This window comes from Suncus etruscus, chromosome 3 (assembly GCF_024139225.1).
Source record: "Suncus etruscus isolate mSunEtr1 chromosome 3, mSunEtr1.pri.cur, whole genome shotgun sequence".
Lineage (NCBI taxonomy): Eukaryota > Metazoa > Chordata > Mammalia > Eulipotyphla > Soricidae > Suncus > Suncus etruscus.
Window position 1 is genome coordinate 15,680,442 of NC_064850.1, and position 26,706 is coordinate 15,707,147.

The following is a 26,706-nucleotide window of genomic DNA, read 5'->3' on the forward strand; positions in this document are numbered from 1 at the left end:
AGTTTAGCCAATTATTTCAATTTTGTTTTTGTAAATTTGAGCCCAGTTCCTCCTCCTTAGTTACAGATAAAATTAAGAAGGCGGTTATATTTGGCCTGAAGTTAGATTAGGGTTTTAAAAAAAACCCAAATTAGAATAGAAAATTCTCCAGCTCACATGTCTCTGTACTGTTCTACACTTGTCCATTTTCTTTCTTCTCTGTGCAGAACCTCAGAAATCCATCGGGCTTTCTCTTTCCAAGTCCTCTACTTTTGCTTTGTTTTTGTGGATGTGTTGTAATGGAAGTATACATAGAAAAATGTATACAAAAAAATACAAAAAGTATACAAGAAAAATGCACTGGTTTTACATGTATAGACAACAGGCACTGTGTTTACATATGGACATATCCATATAATTTCTACCCAGATCAACTGGAATTCCTAACAGCCAGACCTTTCTTCCCTCTCTTTCCCAAGGTAAAAAAAAAAAATGCCCTTCTAAATCTTAAAATCATGGACATGTTTTCTCTTTTCCAATATTTATATAAATGAAGTTATACCATATGTATTTTGTCTAGTATCCTTAAACCAACATTATAATGTTGGTAAGATTTCATCTGTGAGTTGCAGGGAGCATTAGTCTGTCTCATTGCTATAGTACACACTTATATTATCCAACATACCACAACTCATCCTTTATACTGCTGATGAACATTTGGAGTATTTCCAGTCTGGGGATTGTATGAAGTCTTGTGTGAGTCCTTTTATACACAAATGTATATTTATGTTGAGGGGGATTGATATGTCTTAGAATATGTCTACATTTAGCATTAGCTGAGGCTATGAACCAGTTTGCCAAAGTGATTGTAACAAGTAACACTCCTACCAGCTATGTAAGTGGTTGTCGTGGTTTCTCATTCTTTCTAGCTCTTGAAAAAATTATTTTCAATTCTAGCCATTATGATATATATATATATTCTTTTTAATTCTAGCCATTCTGATATATGTGTATACACATACCACACATACATAGTGATACCACTTTGGGGCATTAGTTTGCATGTCCCATAAATAGTTATGTTGAACTCAAGTGTTAATTTTGTCTTTTATAGATCCTCTTTTATGAAAATTCTTTTTTTATCTTTGCCCAATTTTTAGTGGATTGTTTGACTTACTAATTTTTAAGATTTGGTTATATATTATGGTTAGAAATCTATTTTGGATAAATGTTCTGCATTTTGTCTACTCTATGTCCTGTGTGTGTGTGAATTGTAGATTTTCATTTTTTTATAATTAATAATATAATTTTTATTTTGATCATAGTGGCTTACATATTGTTGACAATAATATTTTAGGTACATGTTAACTTGATATCAGGGGGATTCCCATCACCGAATTGTTCTCCCTACACCTCCGTTCCCATTTTACCTCCCATATCTTCCTCCCTCACCCCCGGGGCTGCGAGAATATGTGGTCTCCTCTGGGCCTAACTTGCTACTTAGTGGTCTTATACCTGTTTGGTCTTGGTAGCTCCCTTATTTCCTCCTGTAACTGGGAGGCAGGACTAGATAAAGTTACATGATACTAGATAAAGTTTTGTTTGAAGAAGAGAAAAGTAATAAACTGGGGTAAAAATCAAATATGCCGAAAATGGGCGGAGTCCTTAAATCTAGAGGCTCTCATCATGGGTTTGAGAGACGAAAGGGAAAAAGGTGAATCACCCTAACAGTACAAAAAGAAGTGTCAAATAAAATATCCAGTGAGCACTCCAACAATAAAGGTAAGCACCACATAAAAGCCATGATCTTGAAATAAAAACATAACAGAGCACATAAAGAAAGGAAGAAAATAAATATATAAAAATAAATGGAGACAACAACTTCAATAACCACATTAAAACAATGAAATCGACAAAAACTAGATAGATAAATAAAAAAGGAGAAAAATTGTTTTGTGCTTTTTTTTTCCCCTCCTGCACAGGCACAGTAAATATTGGGGTCATTTGAAAAGGAATTCCCTTGGCTTAAGAGCTACAGGGTTTCTCCACCCTTGGAGTATATTGTCATGGGATTAACTATAGACTCTGTACAGGTTCATTTACTCTCCCCTTGGTGCTTTCGTGCTGTTTGGAAGACTTCTGCTCTGTCCTGGGTGATAAAGTCAGACCTCTGTATCTAAAGATCTTGGTATCTCTACACAAGTCAAGGGGTGGAACTTACGATCTGGTGCTGCTTGGACCCGCAGCATGGAGTGCCATTAGTTAGGCAGTTGGTACTCAGGGCCAAAGTGGTGCCGATGTTCTTTTTTTTTTTTAATATCTTTATTTAAACATCTTGATTACAAACATGATTATGATTAGGTTTCAGTCATGTAAAGAACACCCCCTTTCACCAGTGCAACATTCTCACCACCAATGTCCCAAATCTCCCTCCATCCCACCCCACCCCACCTGTGCTCTAGACAGGCTTTCCAGTTAAAAATATGGAACGCTTCACAAATTTGCGTATCATCCTTGTGCAGGGGCCATACTAATCTTCTCAGTATTGTTCCAATTTTAGTATATGTGCTGCCGAAGCGAGCATGATGCCGGTATTCTAACTTGGGCCCCTGAGCATGCAGCCTTGTGCTCCTGACGACAGAATCAGCTCTTCAGCCCCCGTTTTAAATTTTCTGAGGCTGGTTTTCCTTTCCACAACCTCACCCATGCTTGTTATCTCTCTTCTCCTTGATAGTCCATTCTAACAGGTGTGGGTGAGACCTCACCATGGGTTTAATCTGTTTATCTTTGATTAATGCTGTTGGGTACATTTATATATACCCATTAGTCATTTGCTAATCTTCATTAGATCTAATTTTTAAACTGAGTTAGTTTAAAAAAAATTTTTTTATCAAGTTGTTTGAGTATTTTAAAATCTATTTTAAATATTAAACCTTTATCAGCTAAGTGATTAGTAAATTTTTTTTTTGCTACTTTATATGTTGCCCTTTTGCCTTATTCAGTGTTCCCCTTACCATAAAAACTCTTTGATTTCATGTAACTTCACTTGTTGCTTTGCTTTCGCTGCCTTTACTTTGGTGTCAAAAGCTAAGACCAATGTGAAGATATGTACTCCTTACATTTTCTTCTATGAGTTTTATGGTTTTCGCTTTTACATTCAAATCTTCAGTTCACTTTGGTCGGAGAGGAGTATCTGGTGATTTTCAAGAGTTATTCTTGGGGCCGGAGAGATAGCATGGAGGTAGGGGCATTTGCCTTACCAGCAGAAGGACAGTGTTTCAAATTCCTGCATCCCATATGGTCCCCGAGCCTGCCAGGAATGATTGAGTATAGAGCCAGGAGAAATACGTGAACGCTGCCAGTTGTGACCCAAAAACCAAGGGAAAAAAAAGTTACTGTATTTGCCGGCATATAAGATGACTGGGCATATAAGACGACCCCCTAGTTTTGCAGTTTAGGCCTATATTCGCTGTATCAGACAGAACGTTCCTGTGCTGCAACTGTATGTACCACAGTGAGCCAATCACAACAAGCAAAGGTTCAAAGGTTATACTGTAATAGACTTCCTCTCTGACTCTGGCCAATCTGAGCAGGCTTTTTACAGTGTAGATTCCGGTCCAGAACATTGTCTAATTTGAATGCATAAAAAGCCTGCTTGGATTAGTTGAGTTAGAGAGGCGGTCCAAGCAGCCTTGCAGTGATTGGTGCAGGATTGAGTTGGAAAATTTGTTTTGTGCCAATATTCAGACAATTTTCATTTAGCGGCATATTGAAACATTTTTTGAGATATACTCAGCATATAAGACGACCCCCGATTTTCGGTTGACGTTTTTTTGTTTCAAAAAAAAAAAAAGTCGTCTTATATGCCGGAAAATACGGTATTCTTAGCTCTGCATTCAGAATTCACTCCTGGAAGGCCCACCATATTGGATGCCAGGAACCAAACCTGAGTCAATTGCATGCAAGGCAAATGCCCTACCCACTGTGCTATTTGCTCCAGCCCTTTCAGTTCATTTTAAGTTGATTTTGAGGTGGGTAAGTTTGTGGACCAGCTTTATTCTGATGGACGTATTTTAGAAAATGAATATTAATGACAAAACCCTTGCAGAAGGGGACCTCAGTATGCCTTTTTTTTTCAATCTTGGGCTGAAACTGTGTATGTGATCTCACCTGACCCTCACTTTCCTCAGCTTGGTTTGGGAGCCAGCATCAGGGCCTCTTCTAAAGATGAGCACAACAGCCTGCTGGTGTGTCAAGTTTGTTACTAATGACTCTCCTGTCACATGCCTCTCGACTTGACTTCACCAAAACAAATGTCAGTAGTGTCTGCCTATTCCAGTGTCCCTGTTTTGACTTTTTAATGCAAAGTGTGAGCCAGATCCCACTGACCATCTGTCACTTTGACAGTAGACATGTAAATTAAAACAAGAAAGTAAGGAAGGCCAGTCAGTCATCCCCATTAACATTTTATGAAATGCTCTCCTTTATTTAACCTGGATATAACCCTTTTCCCCCACCAGAGACAGCCCTTTATAGCTGATACTTGGACCTCAGAACAAGCATTTGATTCTTTTGTCTTTGTCCTGCTTCTCCCTAGTACAATGAGCTCCCGACACTCTGCCAGCCCAGTTGTCTTCTCCAGTGCCCGAAGTTCACCTAAAGAAGAGCTTCATCCTGCCACCACTTCACAGCTTGCACCTTCTTTCTCCTCCTCCTCCTCTTCTTCTTCTGGTCCCAGGACTTTCTACCCTCGCCAGGGCGCTACCAGCAAGTACCTCATTGGATGGAAAAAACCGGAAGGAACCATCAACTCAGTGGGATTTATGGACACACGAAAGTAAGAATTCTTTTGCATCTCTTAATGATTTACTTTTAGCATGGTGGAGAACAGAAGTGATTGAGAAGGCTGGTGGGGTGCAAAGAACAAAGTGGAAAGGACTTTCTTTCACTACATAAAACTGTCATTGTCTTAAATCCACTTCATTCATGAAATAAGATATTGGGGAAAGGTAGTACAAAAGGTAAGGCTCTTGGCTTGCAGACTACCAACCTAGTTGGATCCTAGTACTGCTTGAGTTCCCTAAGCACCAGCAGGTGCTCAACATAGCCAGGTGTGGCAACAAAACAAAACAAAACAAAAAAGTGTTCCATAGATTTGAGAATATTAGGCCTCCTAAGGAAAAATGTGTCTAAAGAGCAAATTTTAGGATAATTGCCCCTCTGGTGCTAAATTCATACTTGTGGAGTCAGAGAGATGGAATAGTGGAGGTGTTTGCCTTGCATGCAGCTTGATCCCAGCATCCAGTATGGTCCCCTGAGCCCCACCTGCAGAGATCACTGAGTGCAGAGATAGGAGTATGCCCTAAGCACTAGTGGGTGTGGCCCAAAATCAAATTGAAGAAAATAAAAGAAATAAAATTTTACTTGTGCCTTTGATGATATTAGTCCTAGCCTTCCCATGTAATTCTTAACTGGGCCAGGAAACACCAGAGGGGAAATTTGAAAGTAAGTGACTTACTCTGAATATAAATAACTTTTTTTTTGAATATAAATAACTTTTTAACAAAACAGTGCAGCTAAGGAAAAAAAAGTCATTCAGTTAATTTTGTTTTTGTGTGTGCAGAGGTTGCATTTAGACTTCCTGCCTTCTGGTCTTTTATTAATGTCTGTTGCTAATTTTGACTTGGTAGAGCTTGAGTTTCCTGCAATAACATAATTAGTTCATCAGACCTTTAATTTTTTTGTTTCACATTGGCTATGTTTTTTTTTTAAATAAGCATTATCCAAGTAGATTAATGTAATTGAACAGAAGGAAATCTTTTTCTCCCTAATACTTCTCCATTGCCTTCCATCCTTCACAGTCCAACCTGCCCTTGAGTTAGTCTTGTCCACTTAATTTCTGCCTCTTGCTCCCGTTTTTTTAAAGGCGTCACCAGAGTGATGGTAATGAAATAGCCCACACCAGGCTCCGTGCCTCAACCAGGGACCTTCGGGCATCCCCTAAGCCAACCTCCAAGTCCACTATTGAGGAAGATCTCAAGAAACTCATCGATCTTGAAAGCCCAACTTCGGAATCCCAGAAGAACTTCAAGGTATGGGCAGAGCCCAGATAGACAGCGGCAAGAGACACCTCTCAGCTGAACCTGCTTGCCACAGTAACTGTCACCTAGGAATGGACCCCATAGCCCGTCGACTCCCAGTCTCCACAGTGCTTATTCACACTGTTCCCCAGATGTTCTGCCCCTGAATTTACATGTCTGTAGACTGAGTCAGTATTGACCCGATCCATGTCTATGACTCCATCCTAGCATGTCCCCTCCCTCACTGTATATAAGCTCTTCCTCAAACATTATTTACTTCACTGAATTCTGCAGATAGCCTGTGGCTATCTGATCAGAAGCTTTTCTGTAAAAACTTAAGTGCCTTCTGGGGCCGGAGAGATAGCACGGTGGCATTTGCCTTACAAGCAGTCGACCCAGGACCTAAGGTGGTTGGTTCGAATCCTGGTGTCCCATATGGTCCCCCGTGCCTGCTAGGAGCTATTTCTGAGTGGATAGCCAGGAGTAACCCCTGAACGCTGCTAGGTGTGGCCCAAAAACAAACAAACAAAAAAAAAAAAAAACTTAAGTGCCTTCAGTTTTTCTTGCTACACGAGGCCCCAGATCACATCCCTCTTGTTAGTCCCACAGAACCCTAATGTGCTCTCTACCCTGTCCACAATCAGACAAGCCTGCTGGTTTACACTGCCTGCTCCTCAGTCCTGGAGGGCCTTCCTAATAGGCACTTGCCCCATACCTCATAAGTCAGTTCTTCAGTGCAACAAACTAAGTCTGTAACCTAATATTCAGAACTCTCGAGGCTTTCTTTACATCATAAAACCTTCACTTCACTCTAAGAATTTCAGGATCTAAATGCCACTCTTAAACCCAATATCCCTCCCCTACACTTGCTTATTGACATGTGTTAAGTCACTAACCGGACCTTTGTGAGGCCACATGAGAGTGTTAATGTCACTCTCCACATTATGGAAGACAAGGAAACCCTGCAAGGTTCCCACCTCTGTCCACTCAATCGAGCAGAACTGGGCCCAAAGGCATTTGGTTCAACTGAAGGCATTTCTGCTCTTAGTATTTGGATTTCCCCAGGAGAAAGGAATTTGGACCCAGGAAATCAATTTTGACATTTTCTAGTCTCCAGAAATTCTTTTTTTGTTATTTGTTACTTGTTATTTGTTATTTTTATTATTTTTTGTTATTCTAGCTTCCTAGTTAAATGATCTATAGTTTCCTTAAATGTCCAGAACACTTATTTTAAGAAAGACTTTGAAAACTAAACTGTTCACCTCAAACAGTGTAAGAGTCCTGAGGGCCATCGGAGCCTTGAGCTCACCCTCAGGCTTTCACCTTCATATGCATGTGTTCCTGTATGGGCCCCTGGAGAGGACAGATACATCTCTTCGATGTAAACATTTACAGAAATTAAGTGTGTTTCCAAAGACCAAACTGGAGATTTATTGAGAAATAAATGATTGATTAACATAAACATCAACATGAATCATTTTAAAGACTTGTCATTCTTGATCTTTGTGATTTATGTTTTATAAGCCAGCACTTAAGAGTCTTGACTCACCACCCAGGGTACAAATGGTCTCCTTAGCAACCTTGCAAAAGATGGGGCTCGAAACTTCTTTATCCATCAGAACTCAAGGAGCTGGATTTAAAATGTTAAGTACCAGTTTCAAATAAAACATTATTTTAGATTTTTCCTGTGAGGTTTGAGGAAAATAAAACTTGCCCTGAAACAGATCATTCCTCCAGTTCTTGATGTAACTATTTTGGAAAGGGGCAATCTCAAAACGTTCCTGTATTTGATTTACTCCCGCATGGAAATAATTGAAAGCAAATGTCTATTTTGCCCTTATTCCAGGCCTTGGCTCTTATTTCCAAACTGAATTACTTTAACATTCCTCTTTCAAACAGGGTGCACTTTCTTTTTGTCTCTATTACTGTGAGACCCTCTGCAAAGAATGCTTCTGCTGGCTAAGCTTTTCCGAGATGGCTGGAAGCAGGAGCTGGAAAAAAAAAACAAAAAAAACTCCATTTTTTTTTTCCCCTTTTAGGTTTGGCTTCCATTAAGTAGCTTCAGCAAAGTGGCTCTCTGAGTCTTCAGATAGTCATCGTCTGCCTGACTGGGTCTTGTATTTCAGGAAGGCCAGTGTGTCCTTGAGACATATCCAAGACATAAACCTCACTGGTTTGAGGCACCAAACCCTTGCATTGGACTGCATGGGGGGAACTAGGGTGGCCAGTTCAGTGCTATCGTGCCTGGACCCTGCTCACCCCCTTAGCCTCCTGGATAATTTGTACTGCCTGTGATAGTATGTTCTCCACCATACAAGGCAAGACCATGCCCAGTGTCTGGCCAGGTATCTGAAGCCAGTTCTGCTCACAGGCTTTCTCAAAGAGGTTGCTCGGGAGTTCCAGAACCCTATGACACATCCAGGGAAGTCCCAAGCTGAGAACCCACCTTGGCACACAGATATGGGATACCTTAGTGCTGTATAGTACACAGCCTGATAAGAGGAGCAACAGAAGTGCAAATCTGGGTCCTGCTTTCCAGCCAGTGCTCTGGGGAGATCTCAGAGGAGCGATTGTCAGGCTCCAGAGCAGAGGAAGAGCAGCTGGTGGCCTGTTTCACAGTCATTTTCCAACTCTTAGGGAAACGTGCCTTGAGCAAGATGGCTTCAATCCAGGCCTTTTCTTCAGCTTTGGAATAGAGGAACAGAGGACATCAGTGTTGTTTAAGGCCAAATTCAGGAGCCTTTTGTCAAAATAATACAGAGAAGCCAGAGAAATAGGTTAAACTGAGAAAATTGTCTGATTTAAGGCTAGGAAGTTTTCATAGGCTCAGAGGTCTTCCCTGCCCTCTGCCCCCTTTAACTTGTCTGTCCAATTGTGAGAAACCTTGTGAGTTCCTTGGAGCACAGTTTTAAAAGCCTTTAGCTCCTCTGTTCTCTAAAATTCCTTTCAGGTGGGTAATTCCAGCCAGTTCTTTCCTGGGAGCTGGCAGCACTGGACATCTCAGGCCTGGCTGGAAGCCAGGGAGGAAAGGGAACAGACTAGTGCACATACCTGTGGAATGGAGGGGGCGTGTGGAGACCAGTTCACATGGACCCTATGTGGTGTTCCTGTGACAGTTTGCTTCCTTCTGTCCCCTTTTCACACTGGATGGTGCTTCTTCAGGAAAGCAAGCTGCTCCAAAGATCTCAAGGCAGTGCTTTACTTCTTCCTCAAATATCTTCATTATTATTTCTCTTTTATTAAACTATTAGGGTGGAGACAGTTATTAGACAAGGAAATCTCTTTGCTAAAGTTGGAAATGCTTAAAAAACAAAATTGAAAACATTTTTTTGAGTAAAGATTTTGGGGCAGGAACCTTATGTATTAGTACTAGAATCTTGCATTGCAGATGGATGAAACAAGATCTGGGTTTTACTTCCAAGTCCTCCAATCCCTATCCTTCATTATAAAAGGAAGAGGAAGCTTCCTGACTACTCCCAACTGGCTATTATAGGCAAGCACAGATCTAACTCCAGTAGAGCTCGTGGTGAATTTGTGAGGATGAACACAACTTTCACATGGTTGATTTCCTGGGACTCACTTGCAATGCATTTGACTAATTATTTTTCATCTACATACAGCAACTGAACCAATTTATGGTAACTTGAGCATGATTCACCCTTGTCTTGTTGAACAGAAATATGTAGAACACGAGAGAGTACTTAAGAATCCGCTCCATTCTCAGCCTCCTAACTGGAGCCATGTTCCTTCATCCCCTCTGCTCCTGTGGCAAATGGTAACTTAGACTCCTCCACCATCTTCACCTGCACTCACAGTTCCACACCAAGGCCAACATCCATCTAGGAACTGAGTATTCATTCAAGGACTTAACACAGTAGGCTCTCAGGATTTTGTTAATATGTTAATGGTCCTCAATGATTAGTATACTCAGAGGCTTGGTTTTGGTTTGTTCTCTTCTGAGGAAAATTGTATGTAGTTATAAAGGCAAAAAAGATATCCTTGATAAAAAAAATACCTGGAATTTTTGTCATGTGTTATAAAGAGCTCTATACATATTTGTCATTTGCAAAGACATTTTTCCTATTTTTGTGAATAATAACTTGTCTCCAAAACTAAATGATCTTCAAATGGATTCACTTTATGTATCTTGAGAGGCCGGTTCAATAAGTTTAACTTAGTTGTTAATGCTTAGTGAGAGCCACATACTCCTAGTTAAATGATTAGTCGCTCTTGTCACGTGGAAAACATGTCATCACTTGAAAAATCTGATTCCTTCCTGGCATTGTGGCCATTCCCCAGAAGACCCTGACACTATTTCATCCAGTGCTGAGACATTGGATCATGATCAGCCCAAGCTTCGCTTCATCCTCTGCATTTACCTAAGAACACTGGGCTTCCATCTCACAGTGGAGCTGGCCTAAGAGATTGTTCAATTTAAGTTAAAGTCACAGAATCAACTACAGTTCAAATCTATCTTGTCCCAGAACTTACTTAGAACTGTGGTACAATATTGATGAAACCACATACTCCTAGCTCTAGTGGGCTTTATGCTGATGGGAAACAGCTCTGTGCTGGACCCTGTATGACCAGAAACTCAATCTTAGCATGGGGAGCGGTGGTCAGAGGAGAGGGACCAGGAACTCTAGGAACTGCCTCTTAGCAGAGTCCAGCAGGGAGCGGTACATGATAGGTCCTTACGTTCTTTGTTGATGTCCAGGATTTGACCGTCAAAAGCAAGAACTTAGTGGACCTACCTCTACCCCCAGCTAGAATCTTGAGTGTAAAAGCCAGTTATTGATGACCTGCTTGTCCTGACCCTTGTCTTTCAGTTCCATGCGCTATCCTCTCCTCAGTCTCCTTTCCCCAGCACCCCAACCTCACGACGGGCCTTGCACAGAACGCTGTCAGATGAGAGCATCTACAGCAGCCAGCGGGAGCACTTCTTCACCTCTAGGGCATCCCTTCTGGACCAGGCCCTTCCTAACGATGTCCTCTTCAGCAGCACCTACCCTTCTCTGCCCAAGTCTCTTCCTTTGCGGAGACCTTCTTACACCTTGGGGATGAAGTCGCTGCATGGTAAGGACCCTGATGCTGATGGTGACCTGTGCCCCCAGAAACGGCTGCCACCCCAGAGGAAAACAGGAGGAATTCCTACTTGTACATTATATGCTCTCTAGCCCTCCCTTGTTGCCCTCTCCCCACTAATCCCAGATCACATGATGTAGACATTCAGCCTCCCTGGGCCTGGATCTGCGAAGAGAGCTGCATGAGGTCTAGTGGATGCTCAAACATAGAAATCTAGGAATTATGTTTTTACTGACCAACCATTGCCATTTTTGTGAGATTTGTTCAACAAATCCAATGGTTAACACTGGATTAGTTTCTTGGAGACATGTCCCCACGTGCGCCCCCAAGCACTGTAGATATTCTGTTTTTCCCCAACTTGGCAAGTAATACCTGTGTGTCAGCCTCTCATTGGCCTGACTCATTGCTTCATGTATTCAGTGAGTAAACACAGTATTTTAGGAAAAGGCTTCTGATGGCAAGACACCTCCATGGTCATAAAAACCTTGATTATTTTCTGTGCTGTATCATGAAGTGAGAGCTTTATGCTTGCTCATTTCTGTCCTGCTCCATTCTGGGGTCTGCCCCTCATGCCCAGCACATCCTCTTTATGGAGTCTGTTTTTCTGCTTGTTTATCTCACACACACACACACACACACACACTATTGCCACAGATCCACCTCCCTTCTACCTGAATTCAATAGGGAATTCAGCTGCAGCATTTAATATCTATTTCTGCTCTCATTTCTTTTCCTTTTGATTCTTCTTCAGAACAATATTTTCTTTGAATGCCTAGCCTGCCTAGTGTTTCTCACTGCAGCATCTTTTGCTGCTCTCGATCCCCTCTCATAAATATTCTTGCAACCTTCTGTCCTGCACACCCTCCTTCCCAGCCAAAGCAGACAATCACTTAGGGATCATGTCAGCTTACCCCAGCCTGCCCCCCCCCCCCAACCCATCCAGCTGCAGCTTGAATTTGCTTTGTCTACCCTCAGGGAGTCACTTCAACTAGCCAAAGTTGATGGGTGACAGGATGAACCACTTCTGTCATCCAGCCTCTAGGAAAAGCCTCTTGGTACCCAGCTCTAGACCCCACTTTCTTTCCTGACAATGGGCCATTCTCCTAATTTCCATTATTTGTATGATTTCCTGCCTTCCTGGAATACTTTTCTCATGTTCCCACAGTTTCTACCTTTGCAGCCATAAAAATAATTCCTTTAAGGACCTATCAAAAGAGTCTGCCTCCTGGAAGCTTCCATGATAACAGCCTAAAATTCCACCTCCCTAACCCAGGAGGGCCCATAAGTTCAACAGCATCCTTAGATTCTCAGGCCCTGCTTGACTCAGTCCTTATTGGGCTGGAGGATCAGCTTGATTTCATGTGGCAAAAAACCACTGAATGGGGTCAGGGGCAGGGAGGGACCCCTTCCTTTCCTCCCCATATGGAGTCCCAGAGATAAAAGGGCAGAGGGTTGTGAGTGACACTCAAAATTGTCTGTTCCACCTACTTACCCTTGGTGGGACCGAGTTTAAATAGAACCGAGCATTTAATATCTGGCAGTATTTGTTGATTTCATTTACTCATAATTTTGCTAATTTTAAACATTAATAACTAGCAGCTGCACATCAGAGCAGTTCTTTATGTAATTTGAAAGGAAAAAAACAAGTACTAAATATACTCTGGTTTATCAAGCTATCAAAACTGAGGAAACTTCTTAGCTCCTTCTAAACAGGTATTTCTGGAGCAGCTTAGGGCGATGACCTGTGAGGGTCACTATCAGCCTGAGCCGGCATAGGTGTTCATTTTGTGCTGGAAACGCCCTGATGGTGGGAAAAGTGCCCTGCCCTGCCCTGCTGTGTGCTGCTGCCCTTGCCAGAGCCAGCATCCCTAGCCCCCGGGCTCTCTAGTCCTGCTCTGTTCATCTGCAAGCACTTGGGCTTCTGCCCTAGCTAAGCAGAGATTTATGATGATTTAATATTTGTATTGAGAAAATAGTTTCCTTAGGCCTCATTAGACTTGAACTGGTACTAGGAGTTGAGTATGGTGCCCTTGGAAGGAGGGTAATGCTAGTACGATCCTAAATTCTGCCCCCGTTTCAGCTCTATGTGGGTAGCTGTGCATCCCATGGGACTCTCACACACCCTCTTCAGGATCACCAGTGTACAGGAAGACAGGGGCAGGTTGTGGCTGCTAAGGGCATCAGATCCCAGTTCCCTTACAGGTAAAAATGATGCTTGTTGAACCAACAAGCTTCCCTGTTGTGTCTCTAAAATCCATCTCTCCATTGAAAGGAGTGGACCTACACCAGAGCATGGGCAGGTGCTTGCCTTGCATGTGGCTAAACCGAGTTTGATTCCTGGTACCTTATATGGTCTCCTGAGTGTAGAGCCAGGGATGAGCCCTGAACACAACTGGGTATGGCAGAGATCAAAAGTTCTCTCTCTTCCACTCCAGCCTGAGCCCCTCAACTCTGTGGAAAAGGGGCTGCTGCTGGAGCTATCCTCGACCCATAATAGACAATAGAATCCACAAAAGCAAATGTTGCTTTAGTGCAAAGCTAATTTTTCTCTGACATATTTCAAGAAGAGAGCTGGAGGGAACTATTAGAAAAGGAGTGGAATGGGGGGGCAGGAGGGCATTTGCTTTGCACCCAGTTTGAACCCTGGCAACACATAATGGTCCCTCCCCAGCACAGCCAGGAATAATTTCTGAGTGTAGAGCCAGAGGTAACCCCTGAGCACTACTGGGTATGGCCCCCAAACCAAAACCAAACAACCAGAAAGAAAAAAAAAAACAGGAAATGAATGGGAGGAAAGCAATTTATTCACTTCCATTTCAGCTCAACTTGGGAATGGCCTCTAATGGCCTTCTAGACTGGAAAGATTGCTCTTAACAAATGGCTTGCCCCTCTACCATGGTCACAGGACACGAGTGGCTTTCCTGTGAACATGAGAAACATCTTAGCCATTGTCCCTTCCTGCAGGAGAGTTCTCGGCCTCGGACAGCTCTCTCACCGATGTCCAGGAGTCACGGAGGGTGCCCATGCCTGACCCTGGGCTGATGCCCTTGCCTGATGCTGCTGCAGATTTGGATTGGTCCAACCTGGTGGACGCTGCCAAGGCCTATGAGGGTGAGTCCACTGAGGATCCAGGGAGGACTACCATGAGGTGGCAGCAATTTGACCACTCTGGTTAAGTTTCTGTCTCCTCTGCTTCTCTAGACAGACCAGCAGCACATACATGACCCTGGTATAGCTGGGTGACCATTACCCAGCAGGCAGTAGAAGCACACAGGATGCCTGACTCACTCCTAGTGTTCCTTCTGCAGAGGAATTAGAACATGGAAGCTTCACCTCATGAGCCACAGGAAAGGGGGATGGGTACAGGGAGCTCCAGCTGCGGCCTCACTATAAAGAACATGAATCTGCGCCAGTCTTTTGTCACATTATAAAGGCTTTACTAAACACAGTCAGACAAGTGACGATGCTCGCCTGGCTGGGCCTGGCCCCAGTCCTGACAAAAGCTGGACTTGGCCTCTTCTCCTCTCTCACTCACTGAGAAATGGTGTTTTCAGCTAGTACTCTTTCTGTGCCTGCATGCCTACAGTTGGCTTTTCCCAATATAATTTTTAGAGATATTGTTGTATTTTTTTTTATGAAGACCTGATGTAGGACCAGTTGAAAGTACAGTGGGGTAGGGTGCTTGCCTCATATATGGCCAACAGGTTCTATCCCTGGCATCCTATATGGTTCCCTGAGCTTATTGGGAGTGATTCCTAAGTACAGAGCTAGGAGTAACCCCTGAGTTTGCCATGAGTGGCTGAAAAATAAAAAGGAAGGGAGGGAGGGAGGAAGGAAGGAAGGAAGGAAGGAAGGAAGGAAGGAAGGAAGGAAGGAAGGAAGGAAGGAAGGAAGGAAGGAAGGAAGGAAGGAAGGAAGGGAGGAAGGAGGGAGGGAGGGAGGGAGGGAGGGAGGGAGGAAGGAAGGAAGGAAGGAGGGAGGGAGGAAGGGAGGGAGAAAGGAAGGAAGGAAGGAAAAGAATATCCTCTGGCAGTGAATTAGATATTTTTCCTTGTGATAACTAGGGTATCAGTTCATCTCAAGTTTGACTATGAGCATAGCTAATTCTATAGCAAACCAGTTTTCCATAGATGTCATGTTAGAATTGTGATAAACCTCTTGGTGTTTATATTAGGTCAGAGCTACTTTCTAGAGAGCCAGAATTTGTTCTGGCACCTTAAACCTATTAAATCACATGACTAACAATTTTCTCTCCTCAGCTGTGCTAGTTGTAGGAAATAGAGAGGTCAGGCCGGTTGTTTTTAAATGCAAGTCCTTAAGACAAGAGCTGGCACAATATTTTGAAATATTACAAGCTAATGCAGTGGGTTGCCAGAAGGTTGGCAATTCTATTTTCTTGAACATACTGACTATCCAAAGCAAATCCGAAGGTTCTTGTCCCAAACTGGTGATGCTAAAATGTTCTTGTGAAATGAGTTGAAAGTGGTTGTCACATTCATGTTTTCAATTTAATGAGGCCACAGAGTTCTAACAATCTGGGTGGAGAGATAGAGCAACAGTAAGGCTCATGCTTTGCACCTGGCTGACACGGTTTCATCACCAGTATTTCATATGGACCTATTAGGAGTAAGCCCTGAGTACAACAGGGTGTATTTCCCCATCCCTGTGCCCCCTAAAAACATAACTCAGGTATCCTGAAACAATTTCTTATAATCAGTTCCCATATAATGAATCCCTATCTTAGCTAATGACAATTCCCCCAGTACCAAGTTTTTCATTCAACTTGTCATTCACACTCTTTTATATTAAATGATAGAATTTTCTATTATTGTTTTCATGATTTCTTTTTCTAATTTTACTTTGTTTTCTTGATTTAAGGTTTATTTTGAAACAAACATAGATAGTAGATACTTGCTTTAAAGCCCCTCAGTGTAACTAGGCATCCTGTGAAAAACCTACTTCAGGAAATCTCAAGCTTAAATCTAGACTTCTAATGCATTTTATATCATCACTAAATGAAGATCTTTGGTCTAGAAATTTGGCACACGTCCTGTTTCCAGGGAAACAGTTTACTCAAATTCTACTTTGGTGAGCGGGAGAAAAGGAGCACTAAAAGGGATGGACGGCGAGTGTTTTTGAACGGGAATTTGCATCCCCTTGCTACGTAGAACAGTGGTAACATTTTCCTAGGAGTCTGAGAAGGACCCACATGTGCACTCACAGACTTGGATTATCTGCCAGCGAGGCCACAGCTAGCTCCAGGGAGATAGGAGCACATTGTGTTCTCCACAATACTGAATGGCTTCTCTCCTCTTCAGTCCAGAGAGCCTCGTTCTTTGCTGCTAGTGATGAAAACCATCGCCCCCTGAGTGCTGCATCCAACAGTGACCAGCTGGAGGACCAGGCTCTGGTACAGATGAAGTCGTACAGCAGGTTGGTTCCTCAGTTGCGAGGCCATCACTCTGTACCCTCTGTCCCTTCCACTAGTGACAGCAGATGTGAGGAAGAAATGGAGGCCACGTGGATGAGCTGAAAGAAGCTCATCACTGCAGTGACAGACCCATCGTGCTTTAGTTAGGATGCTTTGTAACAGAATACTGTCAACACAATTAAATCCTGAAGACTTACAGTCCCAAGTATCAATAGCCATTATTTGATAGCATGATACAGGCGCATGTGTCCTCAAGGCCTTCGCACAAGGTGAGGGAACTCATTGTCACTAATGGCTCCTGTGCACGGAACTGGGGAGTCAGCCTTTAGGTTCTCAGCAGCGCATGTTACCTGATGTTCATACTAACCCCTGTGCCTGTGTCGTAGCCACTCTGGTGCACTCCTGCCACCACCCACATTAAAAAGTTGGTGCAGAGGAGAGTCAAGATTTCCAGTAATCTCTGAAGTAAACCTAGTAAGAACCACACCCAAAGAGTTTGCTTCTGAATTAAGATTTTATGCTTCTAACTATGCTGGGCCAACCTGCCCTCCTTCCGTTTCATACAAGGAAGTGGTTGGATGTGTCACTTTCTGTATGTGAAGGCTCTTGGCCACTAGCTATAGAACACAGAGAACACCCCCAGGTGTGGGCGAACTTCATCAGTGTGGCACCACTTCTCTTTTAATCTTTGGAGGCTGATTCAGAATGCATGTACCAGGCCAGAGAGAGAGAGAGCGAGAGAGAGTACAATAGTAAGGTGTTTCCTATGCACGCAGCCCACCAGGGTTCAATGCCTACTATCCAGTCTGGTCTTCTGAGCCCTGCCATTAGTTATCCTGAAGATAAGCCTGAGTACAGCTTGGTGTGGCCCAAAAATCGAAGAAAAAAAGAACAGAATATAGGTATTCATAAAGCATGGTCAGAAATAGTCACAGAAAGAGGGAGGTTGGTCTGGGTTGCAGATACAGAACTTAAGATTGTATTGAACACTCTGAGAAAAGTCTTACAAAAACTTCCCTTAGAAGAAAGTACAGGATTATCTCTGATCATTTCTTACTGGGATAGCAGCTGTAGCTCTTAATCTGACTATTGAAAACTTTAAAAAATATATTGACCAGAGTGATAGCACAGCAGGTAAGGTGTTTGCCTTGCTCATGGCCAACCCAGGTTCTATACCCAGCATTCCATATGGTCCCCCGAGCCTGCTAGAAGTGATGCCTGAGTGCAGAGTCTGAGGTAACCCTGAGTGCTGTGGGTATGGCACAAAAACAAACAAACAAAATGGGTGCTGGAGCCATAGTCCAGCAGTTAGGATGCTTGCCTACATGCACCTGGCCCAAATTCAATCCCCAGCTTCCCATCTAGTAAAAAAACATGCCAAGTTTGGAGGAGATCCAAAATATACCTTCTCTTAAGTGGAGGTCTCCAACAGAGAGATGTGAGTGCACAGACCTTTCCTGAGAAAGGATCAGCAAGCAGATCTTAAATCTTTGTAGAGAATTTAAGTAAGTTGAGGGCGGTGATTGGCTCTTGTTCCATGTGAATGAACACATGGAACTAAACATTTGTACTCACGACACAATACAGTGTGAATTCCTTCTGAAGTCAGGGTACACTGTGCATGGTCACTGTGATCCTGTCAGCCTACATTAAGGTCCGTCCCCCCACTCACTCCCACATTCCTGATTTTCTGCCCCATGTCAGCCTTCACCCATCCCATCACCAGCTTGACCCTTCCTGTGTAGCTGTGGGTGTAGCGTACCACATCCTTTTCCTTCATTTGTTTGTTTTGAGGTCATACCCAGTGGTGCTAGGACTTATTCCTGGCTCTTTAGTCAAGGGATCACTCCTGGTAGGGCTCAGGAACTATATGTGGTGCCAGGGAGCAAATCCTATCTGCTGTGCTATCTCTCCAACCCCTAAACAGTTCCTTTTCATTTTTATTTTTTAATCCATGTTTTGTTTGAGGGCCACACTCGACAGTGGTGTGTTCATGGATCACTCCAGTGCTGCTGAGGTGATGCCTGAGATCAAACCAAGCCCCCCTCCCCCATGCAAAGCATACACTGAGCCCATAGGCACTTTCCAGCTCCACTTCTGTGAAAACCCATTTGTCCTCAGCTTTCCCTTCTTTTCCGAATTATCCTGGTTTTGGATTTTGAAGATCATTCTCCTTCTGTTGCTTTACAGCCTTTTGAGTGCTTTTTCACTGTGTGATTTGCCTTTCAGGTTCATAGATCGAACATTAGCAGAAGGCATCCACAGAGCTCATTTTAGGTCAGGAATTATAATTTGTGCTTTGCTTTTTAAAGTGAAAAGCAGTACTGGGTCCAAAACGATTTTACAGTGGAGAAGGCATTTTTTTCTTGTATGCTACCAACTTGGGTTCAATCCCTGGCATATTCTGTATCCCTGAGCACCACCAGGAGTAATTCCTGAATGCAGAGCTAGTAGTAACCCCTGAGCACTATTGAGGGTGGCCCAAACATGAAAAAAAAAATTAAAACTAAAAATATTAAGTGAAAAGTACCTTTAAACACATAGTTCTGGAAATTCAAAGTTGCTGCTTCCTGACTTTCAGATGGGCAGCAACCCATCACTTCTATGGAAGCCATGTGACTCCAAGGCCCCAGCACTATGCCCAGCTCAAACCTCACTGGGAAACTCCCTGCAGTTTAAGTTGAGATAAAGGAAATTAGTGGAGGCAGTGGGAGGACCCAGCTCAACAGTGAACAGTTCCCCTTCTTTTGGTGTTCCTCGCAGGGGGCATGGTTAGCACTGAAATAAAACAGGAACAGACAAGAAAGTTGGGACTCTTATTACCAAATGCTGATCATCCTCACCAAGCCCTCCAAGGCTCTTAAACTTGGACAAGCATAAGCTTCTGCAGTGTGTGGTCTTATTTTATAAATACATTTTGAAGAAATGTGACATTATATTCCTAAAACATGTTTACAGTCTTGTAATAAACCAAAGGCCACAAAGAAATTTTTGCCATAGAATATTTGACAGCTCTGTCGACAAGTTTTGAAGCTGGCTCATCATTAACTGGACGCAGCTGGCTGAGTAGCCGCAGCCTTTTTTCTGGGGATTGTAGACCTGCCTGACTCCCCAGGGCAGAGCCTCCATTGTGCATGCACAGAAGATGCACCCCTTGGACGGCCTACTGCAGAGAGAGCCTAGTGGGGTTCGCAGGGCATGTCCGGGCAGCTATTCTCATGTGTTTATTGTCACCTTAACAGAAGGGGCAGGGGGAGATGGCACCATCATTTCCTGTAATGACTCTACTTGGTTTAAGTGAACTCACATGGGGGGTGGGGACCCTCGGGACGATTTCACGCATGCAGTTGCCTCCGGAAGAGCATCACAAGCAGTGAGAGCTACGGAGCAGCTGCCAACCTGGCCTTTCTTCCTTGTTCCTAGCAGTAAAGATTCCTCTCCCACCCTGGCCTCTAAAGTGGACCAACTGGAAGGTATGCTGAAGATGCTTCGGGAAGATCTGAAGAAGGTAACACGATTCTCAAAGCAGAATGCCCAGGGCATGCAGTAGGCGCCGGAACTGTGCTCTCCACCTTTCCCTAGGTAGCCTTGGTGCACAGATGCAGATGGTGCAGGTTCTTCCCTTTCCTCAGCCCTCATGGTCAAGGGGCTGCTTGCAGCTCATCACCCACAGATGTTGTACAAGAAGCCCCTCGTCCTCCCACCCCAGGTTATCCTAACGGAAAGACACTCTTCATTGCAAGGGCATGTGCCCTTCAACCAGCTCCTGCCATTACTGACCTGGCACCCAACACCCAGACAGCCACATCTTGCTTCCTGAGAGGGTTCCCTGGGTACAGCTGCAGTGCCCTAGATTCTGGTCTGAGCTTTGAGACAGCCCTGTGAGCACAGGGGAGGGAGGGTGTGCATGCAGGACTGGGACCAGGGGCCAGTAGAGCTTGCTGCACTCCTGCTCCCCCGTGGGGTCAGGGTGGGCCTCTCCCCTTAGTGCTCTCTGCTTTGCTCTGCTTCCAGGAAAAGGAAGACAAGGCCCACCTGCAAGCAGAAGTGCAGCACCTGCGAGAAGACAACCTGCGGCTGCAGGAGGAGTCCCAGAATGCATCCGACAAGCTGAAGAAGTTCACTGAGTGGGTTTTCAACACCATAGACATGAGCTAGGGGCGCTGCGGGGGGGGGGGGGGGGCAGTCGCCAAGGTAGGGGTGCCTCCCAATCATCTCAGAACATTGCCCCTCCTTTACTTCCTCCCCATGCCGCCCCCTTCCCAGGGAGCTGACAAGAATTGCAGATCTACAATCATCATCTGCCTTTTGTAGAAAAGAAAAACGAAAAAAAAAAAAAAAGCTAATAAAATTTCAAAAAGTGAAATAAAATTTTAACTGCTAAAATGTGAATGTCTTTATTTTTTGCACAATAGCTTTATCTGTTATGTATTTAAAAAAGAGAGAGAGAGAGACTCGGCCTGGGATCTTCCCTTCTCTCTCTCTCCCTCTCCCCATACCCTCATCTGCTCCTTCTTTCCATTAGCTCTTCTCTATTTTCAGGTAAACCAGGCTCTCCCTCCTCACCGTGTTCCTAAAAAATGTTTATTAAAATTGTTTCTTTGGGGAGTAGGAAGGGGTGCTTTCCTGCCCTTCCTTTCTAAACTGCCTGCAGAGGAGGTGCTGCAAGATGCCTGCCTCCTGGAATGACTTGTGCATGAGCTAAGTGCTGGCTGTACCATCTCCAAGCTCAGCGGGGCTGTAGTTTAAGGTAGAGTCAGGAACCAGAGCCCCCTTTCCAGCCCTGCTTTGTGATTCCTCCTTCCTCCGTTAGGGGGCCACTCCCTGTAGCTCCCTGTGGCTTTGATTCAGTGCATCCCACGGAATTGGAATCAGCCTTGCCACCGCTTCCTGGCTCCTAACGCTAATTGGTTTCAGCACTGCTCCAAACTAAAATCTTATTATCTGTATGCATTTTGATTAGAAGTATAGGTTTTGATTGAAATTTTTCTAAGCTACAAATATGTCTAATTCGGTTTGCTTTAGCGTGCTCAAATTTAATTCTAGTAATGAATAAATCCTGCTCTCTAAAGCCAGATTGCACCCATATTTGTAACTGAGAGAAGTGAGCGTTAGTTGGTGAATGTGCCACCTGCTGTTAGGAGCTGTGACTGAAACAACCATGCGCTCCTGAAACCTGCATGCCCTGTGCACAATCGCAGCTGCCACCTTTTCTGCACCCTCTGCAGCCAGCCAGGAGCATCAGCTGCAGAAATGATCCCTGTTCTCTTTCCACTTAGCACTGGGATTCTGGCCCCCCCCCCCCCCCGAGTCGAGAGACCCCAGGCAGAGCCTCAGTGAACTTGTTTTTTTCCTTAGACCCACACCATGGGCCCTTTCTGTGGTGACTTTGATCTAAGAGAACATTCAACCATCTAGCGACTTTAGCTCCAAGTCCTTCCTGCCCCCTCCCCACCCCCCAACTTTGATGCTATAGTTTCTTTCATAATTGTGGTTTTTCTCCATGACATTTTTCTTTTTCCGGTGACATTTCTATCATGGAAATAGGAAGATTGCAGAGTGCTTTGTAAAGATCTCGATTGTCTGTCTCTTTGGACTGTATGAAGGAGCGTGTACATTGCCTGATATCTCTTTGTAAATGCAGAAAAGCGCTAACCTCTCAGCATTCTGAAGTCTTGCTTATCCTTCTAAGTTTGTTTTTTATTTTGTTTAGATTTTGTTTGGGGACTTGGGGCAAGCTATTTATTAGAGTTTTGCAACAGAATTCTTGTTTGAAGCCTTTAAAGACTACTTGTAAAATTCAAACAATAAAATTCATTTTAAACACTCTTTTAAAAACACTTTGGTATTATTCCTTGAGGTTTTCTTATTTGAGAGACCACCCAGGAACTCACGAACCCTCTTTGTATCCTGATTTTCATCAGGCCCCATTAATGCTTACAAGGATTCATGAAAGTTTCTGTCCCTTTTAGAATTTTAATAAGCTCTTTATTCTCTGTGCACATGTCCATAAAGAATTCTTAATTTGCCCTCTCCTCTTATGATTTAATATTTGCAGAGCCCTTTATAATTAGTTCCCCCTTCATTATCCATGTGTGGATTTTCCATGACAACATTGTCATTCCCTGAGACCAGCACATTGGGGGGCTGCCTCTCCCAACTCTCGTTGTTAGATGTTGCGTGCTTGGGGAATACAAATGTCTGTTAATATTAGGTTATGCAAAAAAAATAATTAGAAAAGTTAATCTACTGAAAAAAATCATAATGCACCCCAAAGCCAAATGGAACCAAATGTTTTAAATCTACCACGTCATTGTTCCTCTCCAGTGATGCAGCTAATTGAGAGAAAACAGAATTTCTTCATTCTATTGGGTTCAACAATTCTACACGTTTTTGAAGTACAGGAGATGGGAAGGCGGAAGGCCACAAGATCCTCTTGACTAACCAGCTTAAAAGGCCTGCTGAGACCATGGCTCTTGCCCAGCTTGGAGAGCTTGAGTTGAGAGTCCTGGGAGGAGACACTGTTGGCCTATGTAGAAAGATCAACTTCATATAGGAGCTGGTGGAGGGTCTAATTGATTGCACTTGAAATCTGCTTGTGTAATCAGCAGCTTGTGTTTGGTTGGGCTACACACAGCTCTCAATAGCAATAAAATAATCCAAGGCATGAAACTAGAGATCATGCTGAATTAAGTCAGTGAGAAGGAAAGGGATGGATACAGAACTGTCTCATGTGTGGGACTCAAAGATACACAGCGAGGAAACAACAAAGGACCATAGGCAACATCAAGAGGACTGATAAGTACAATTGAGTTGGGGGTGATAGGAGGCAGGGGTGTTGAGGTCCTTGGAAGAGGGAAGAAGTTTACTTGTTTGGAATCGCATGCATGAGAATTTATTATTGATAGCATTGTGGATCATGGAAACGAAGTAAGAATCATTTTCAAATAATCTAAGGCAAAGGAAATAGGTTTTAAGAGCTTCTGTCTTTTGCTTAGGTTAACTATTGAATGATGTACCCTAAATTTTCAATATCCTAATGTCCCTACCACTATCTAATGCTGCTTCCTAGAATGAATAAAACAGGTTCTAAGTGCAAACTGACACACTCATCAAGGGCACACATCTGAAAAAGACTTGGTCATTTGTTCAATTCTATTTTTAAAAAATTACACCCACAGTTATGTTGGCTGTCTTATCCCTATATGAATTACCTATGAGGAATACTCATTTAAAAAGTCAATTGAGGAACCAGAGTCTATTCGTTTCCTATAATATCTATTACAGGAGTTAAGGCACATGCCTTTCATATAGTCAACTCTGGTTCAATACCCAGAGTCACCACATGGTCCCCTATTACCAGATAAAGCCCTAGGAGCTCCCAAAGACCAGAAATTGTGGGCCTTGGAAGTCATCCAGCACTACCAACGTAGGTCAGGGAGCTCCTAATCTGAAGGCTTGAGCAGGGCATTCTGGGCCCTGACATTGAATCACTAGACCGGGACTAAAGCAATAGTACAGTGAATAGGAGTTTGCCTCGTGTGTGGTTGGTCCATTTTTGATCCCCAGCATCCTAATGCTCCCCAAGCCCTGCCAGGAGTGATTCAAACAACATTACAACAGTGGACCCAGTTGGTGAGTTCAAACACCAATTGGCCCAGTTGGTGAGTATTAATGGGTGAGGGGAGGGTCTGGACATCCAGAGCACTACTTGGGTGGTTCCCCAAGAAAAAAATTTTTACAGAAATTAAGTAAAACTGACTGAATTTCAGTTCAATATAAAACAACTGATTTTAGGCAGAGAACAATCTCCATTCTCTGCTTCATGTAAGTCAGCTGTGACAATGTCTTGAGGCCAGGTCTGGGAGCACAGAAGGCCAGGCCAGAGCCATTTTCACATTCTGCCTGCCTTTGCCTAGACAGTGAGGTTTGAGGTGCCTTGAGGATGGAAAAGCAACTGCATCTAGGTTTCATGAAGAGATTGTGAAGTGCTCGGTCCCTCTCCAATTAGACAGGCCTTAAAATGGGAGTGATCACTCTTCCCCACCAGAAAAAGAAAGAAGGAAAGGAGGGGGAAGTTCACAATCTTCTCTCTCATGCAATGTATGCTTTTTTCTATGAATTTTAATTCAAGAAGAACAGACCTAGGTTGAATCTGAAGAGAAAGATGCTTGAAAAAGCCTACGCCAACCGTCTTTAGAATGAAGACTGCATTGGTGCAGTCTGAAGGTGGTGGTGACTTGTAATCACGTTTCTGGGCTCTGGCTTGGAGGGTGGACATGTGTAGGTCTGTGGTAGAGTTAGAGTCTTTATTTTATAAGCACCTTCAATGTTTATGAAAGATCCAGCTCCTGAACCTCTCTGAGAAAATCTGTCCTAACTTTTTAGATGCCCTTGGCCAGGTCTTCTAAATGAGGAGAAGTCTTAGAAGATGAGATGGAGTGAGTGGTCTGGCCTGAAGTGCCTGGAGATGGTTGTCCCTGAGCTATTCTGAGGAGCTGTTTACTCAGTAGCTGAAAGTTCTAATCTCACCCCCACGCTACACTCCAGGTTTTCCTTTCATTAACCAGGAGGCTCACTGTGAACCAATTAAAATCTTGGTTTCAAAACCAACTTCTAAATATTGTCTATAACACTCTTCCCTCCTTTGGATAAACTGCAACGATGATAATTTTACACTCTGGTCTAATCAGAACTCATTACTGATGTTGCTATAATACCCTGCTGCTAGTTCTGTATCCAGACAGGAATCATAAATTTTCCTGCTGGTCCTTGTTTCCAGCAACCAGAAGACAAAGACATTTCCAGATTATACGTTGTCTAAGCCTACACATAATGTCCTTGCAGTTGGCTTCCTAAAACCACAGATCAAAGCACAGAACCAGCCAAGCTCCCAACTACAAACAATAGCAAAGTCCAAACAGGTCATAACTTGCCTACCAAGTCCACAGAGGACCCTGAGAGCTGATGTCTCTGGGAAGGCCCCTCTTATTTATTTTAGCTCCTGTTCCCATGATCTCTAGCTACTTAATTATTTTGCACTTGGTGGCTTACAGTGCCACCATTTCAGTGTGCATACTTAGACAGGTGAGGAATTTGTTCTGGGCTCAGCTCATCGGTTCTTCTGCTTCAAGTGGCATTAACTGGAGTTACTGTGGTCTTAACTAGCTAGTCTAGTAAAGAGAATTCTCAGTGGCTTCACTCAGACTTCTTCCTCTCCATTTGACAGCAGACTGGCAGTGGCTGTAGATGTAATCTTCTCTCTGAAAACTCGGCACTTTTCCAAGTGCTCTTCCTGGCATGGTGATACTTTAATTTTCCAGAAACCTCAATGGAAGCTGAAATTCCAGCCTTCCTGAAAGCTAGATCTGGGGATGGGATAGTGTCTTTTCTGTATTTCTCAAGACCAAAGTCAGGAGCAATGGAATAAACAGATGTTTCACCTTTTCTTTGGTCCCCTTTACCTTTATGGATTCCTAGATCCTTAATAGGGAATAAAAGTTCAAGAACTTAGTCCTTTTATGTTAAGTTCCTCCCCACATGGGAATTTCTTTCTCCTTTCTCCTTTACTTTCCAATAAACTTTTTTACCTTCTAAAAAAATAAAAGGGCTGGAGAGATAGCATGGAGGTAAGGCATTTGCCTTGCATGCAGAAGGTCAGTGGTTCAAATCCCGCCATCCCATATGGTCCCACAAGCCTGCCAGGAGGGATTTCTGAGCATAGAGCCAGGAGTAACCCCTGAGGCGCTGCCAGGTGTGAACCAAAAACTAAAAATTAAAAAAAAATTAAAAGTCACATGTAAGTATATTTTGGGCTGGAAAGAGAGCATGGAGGTAAGGCCTTGTATGCAGAAGGATGGTGGTTCAAATCCCACCATCCCATATGGTCCCCAAAGCCTGCCAGGAGTGACTTCTGAACATGGAGCCAGGAGTAACCTCTGAGTGCTGCCAGGTGTGGACCCCCCCAAAAAAAAAACCAAAACAGAACAAAACAAAAAATTTGGGACCAGAGAGATAGCATGGAAGTAATGTGTTTGCCTTGCATGCAAAAGGACGGTGGTTCGAATCCTGGCATCCTATATGGTCCCTCATGCCTGCCAGGGGCGATTTCTGAGCACAGAGCCAGGAGTA

General features: G+C 43.5%; 1 protein-coding gene and 1 non-coding gene across 6 annotated transcripts in view; one reads left to right on the forward strand and one right to left on the reverse strand.

The window, feature by feature from the left end:
* Positions 1–20,961, forward strand: part of SIPA1L1 (signal induced proliferation associated 1 like 1) — a 363,330-nt gene extending 342,369 nt beyond the window's left edge. For all 5 annotated transcript variants that reach the window (XM_049770289.1, XM_049770292.1, XM_049770293.1 and 2 more), the window contains 7 exons: positions 4,577–4,816; positions 5,906–6,071; positions 10,889–11,135; positions 14,109–14,255; positions 16,463–16,577; positions 19,999–20,083; positions 20,590–20,961. In XM_049770289.1, coding sequence (XP_049626246.1) covers positions 4,577–4,816; positions 5,906–6,071; positions 10,889–11,135; positions 14,109–14,255; positions 16,463–16,577; positions 19,999–20,083; positions 20,590–20,733 — 1,144 coding nt within the window. In that variant the 3' untranslated portion in view covers positions 20,734–20,961. The remainder of the gene's footprint in view (positions 1–4,576; positions 4,817–5,905; positions 6,072–10,888; positions 11,136–14,108; positions 14,256–16,462; positions 16,578–19,998; positions 20,084–20,589) is intronic.
* Positions 2,457–2,563, reverse strand: LOC126005745 (U6 spliceosomal RNA). The gene has a single exon (XR_007494782.1). It is a non-coding gene; the product is annotated as a U6 spliceosomal RNA (small nuclear RNA).
* Positions 20,962–26,706: the final 5,745 nt, after the last annotated feature.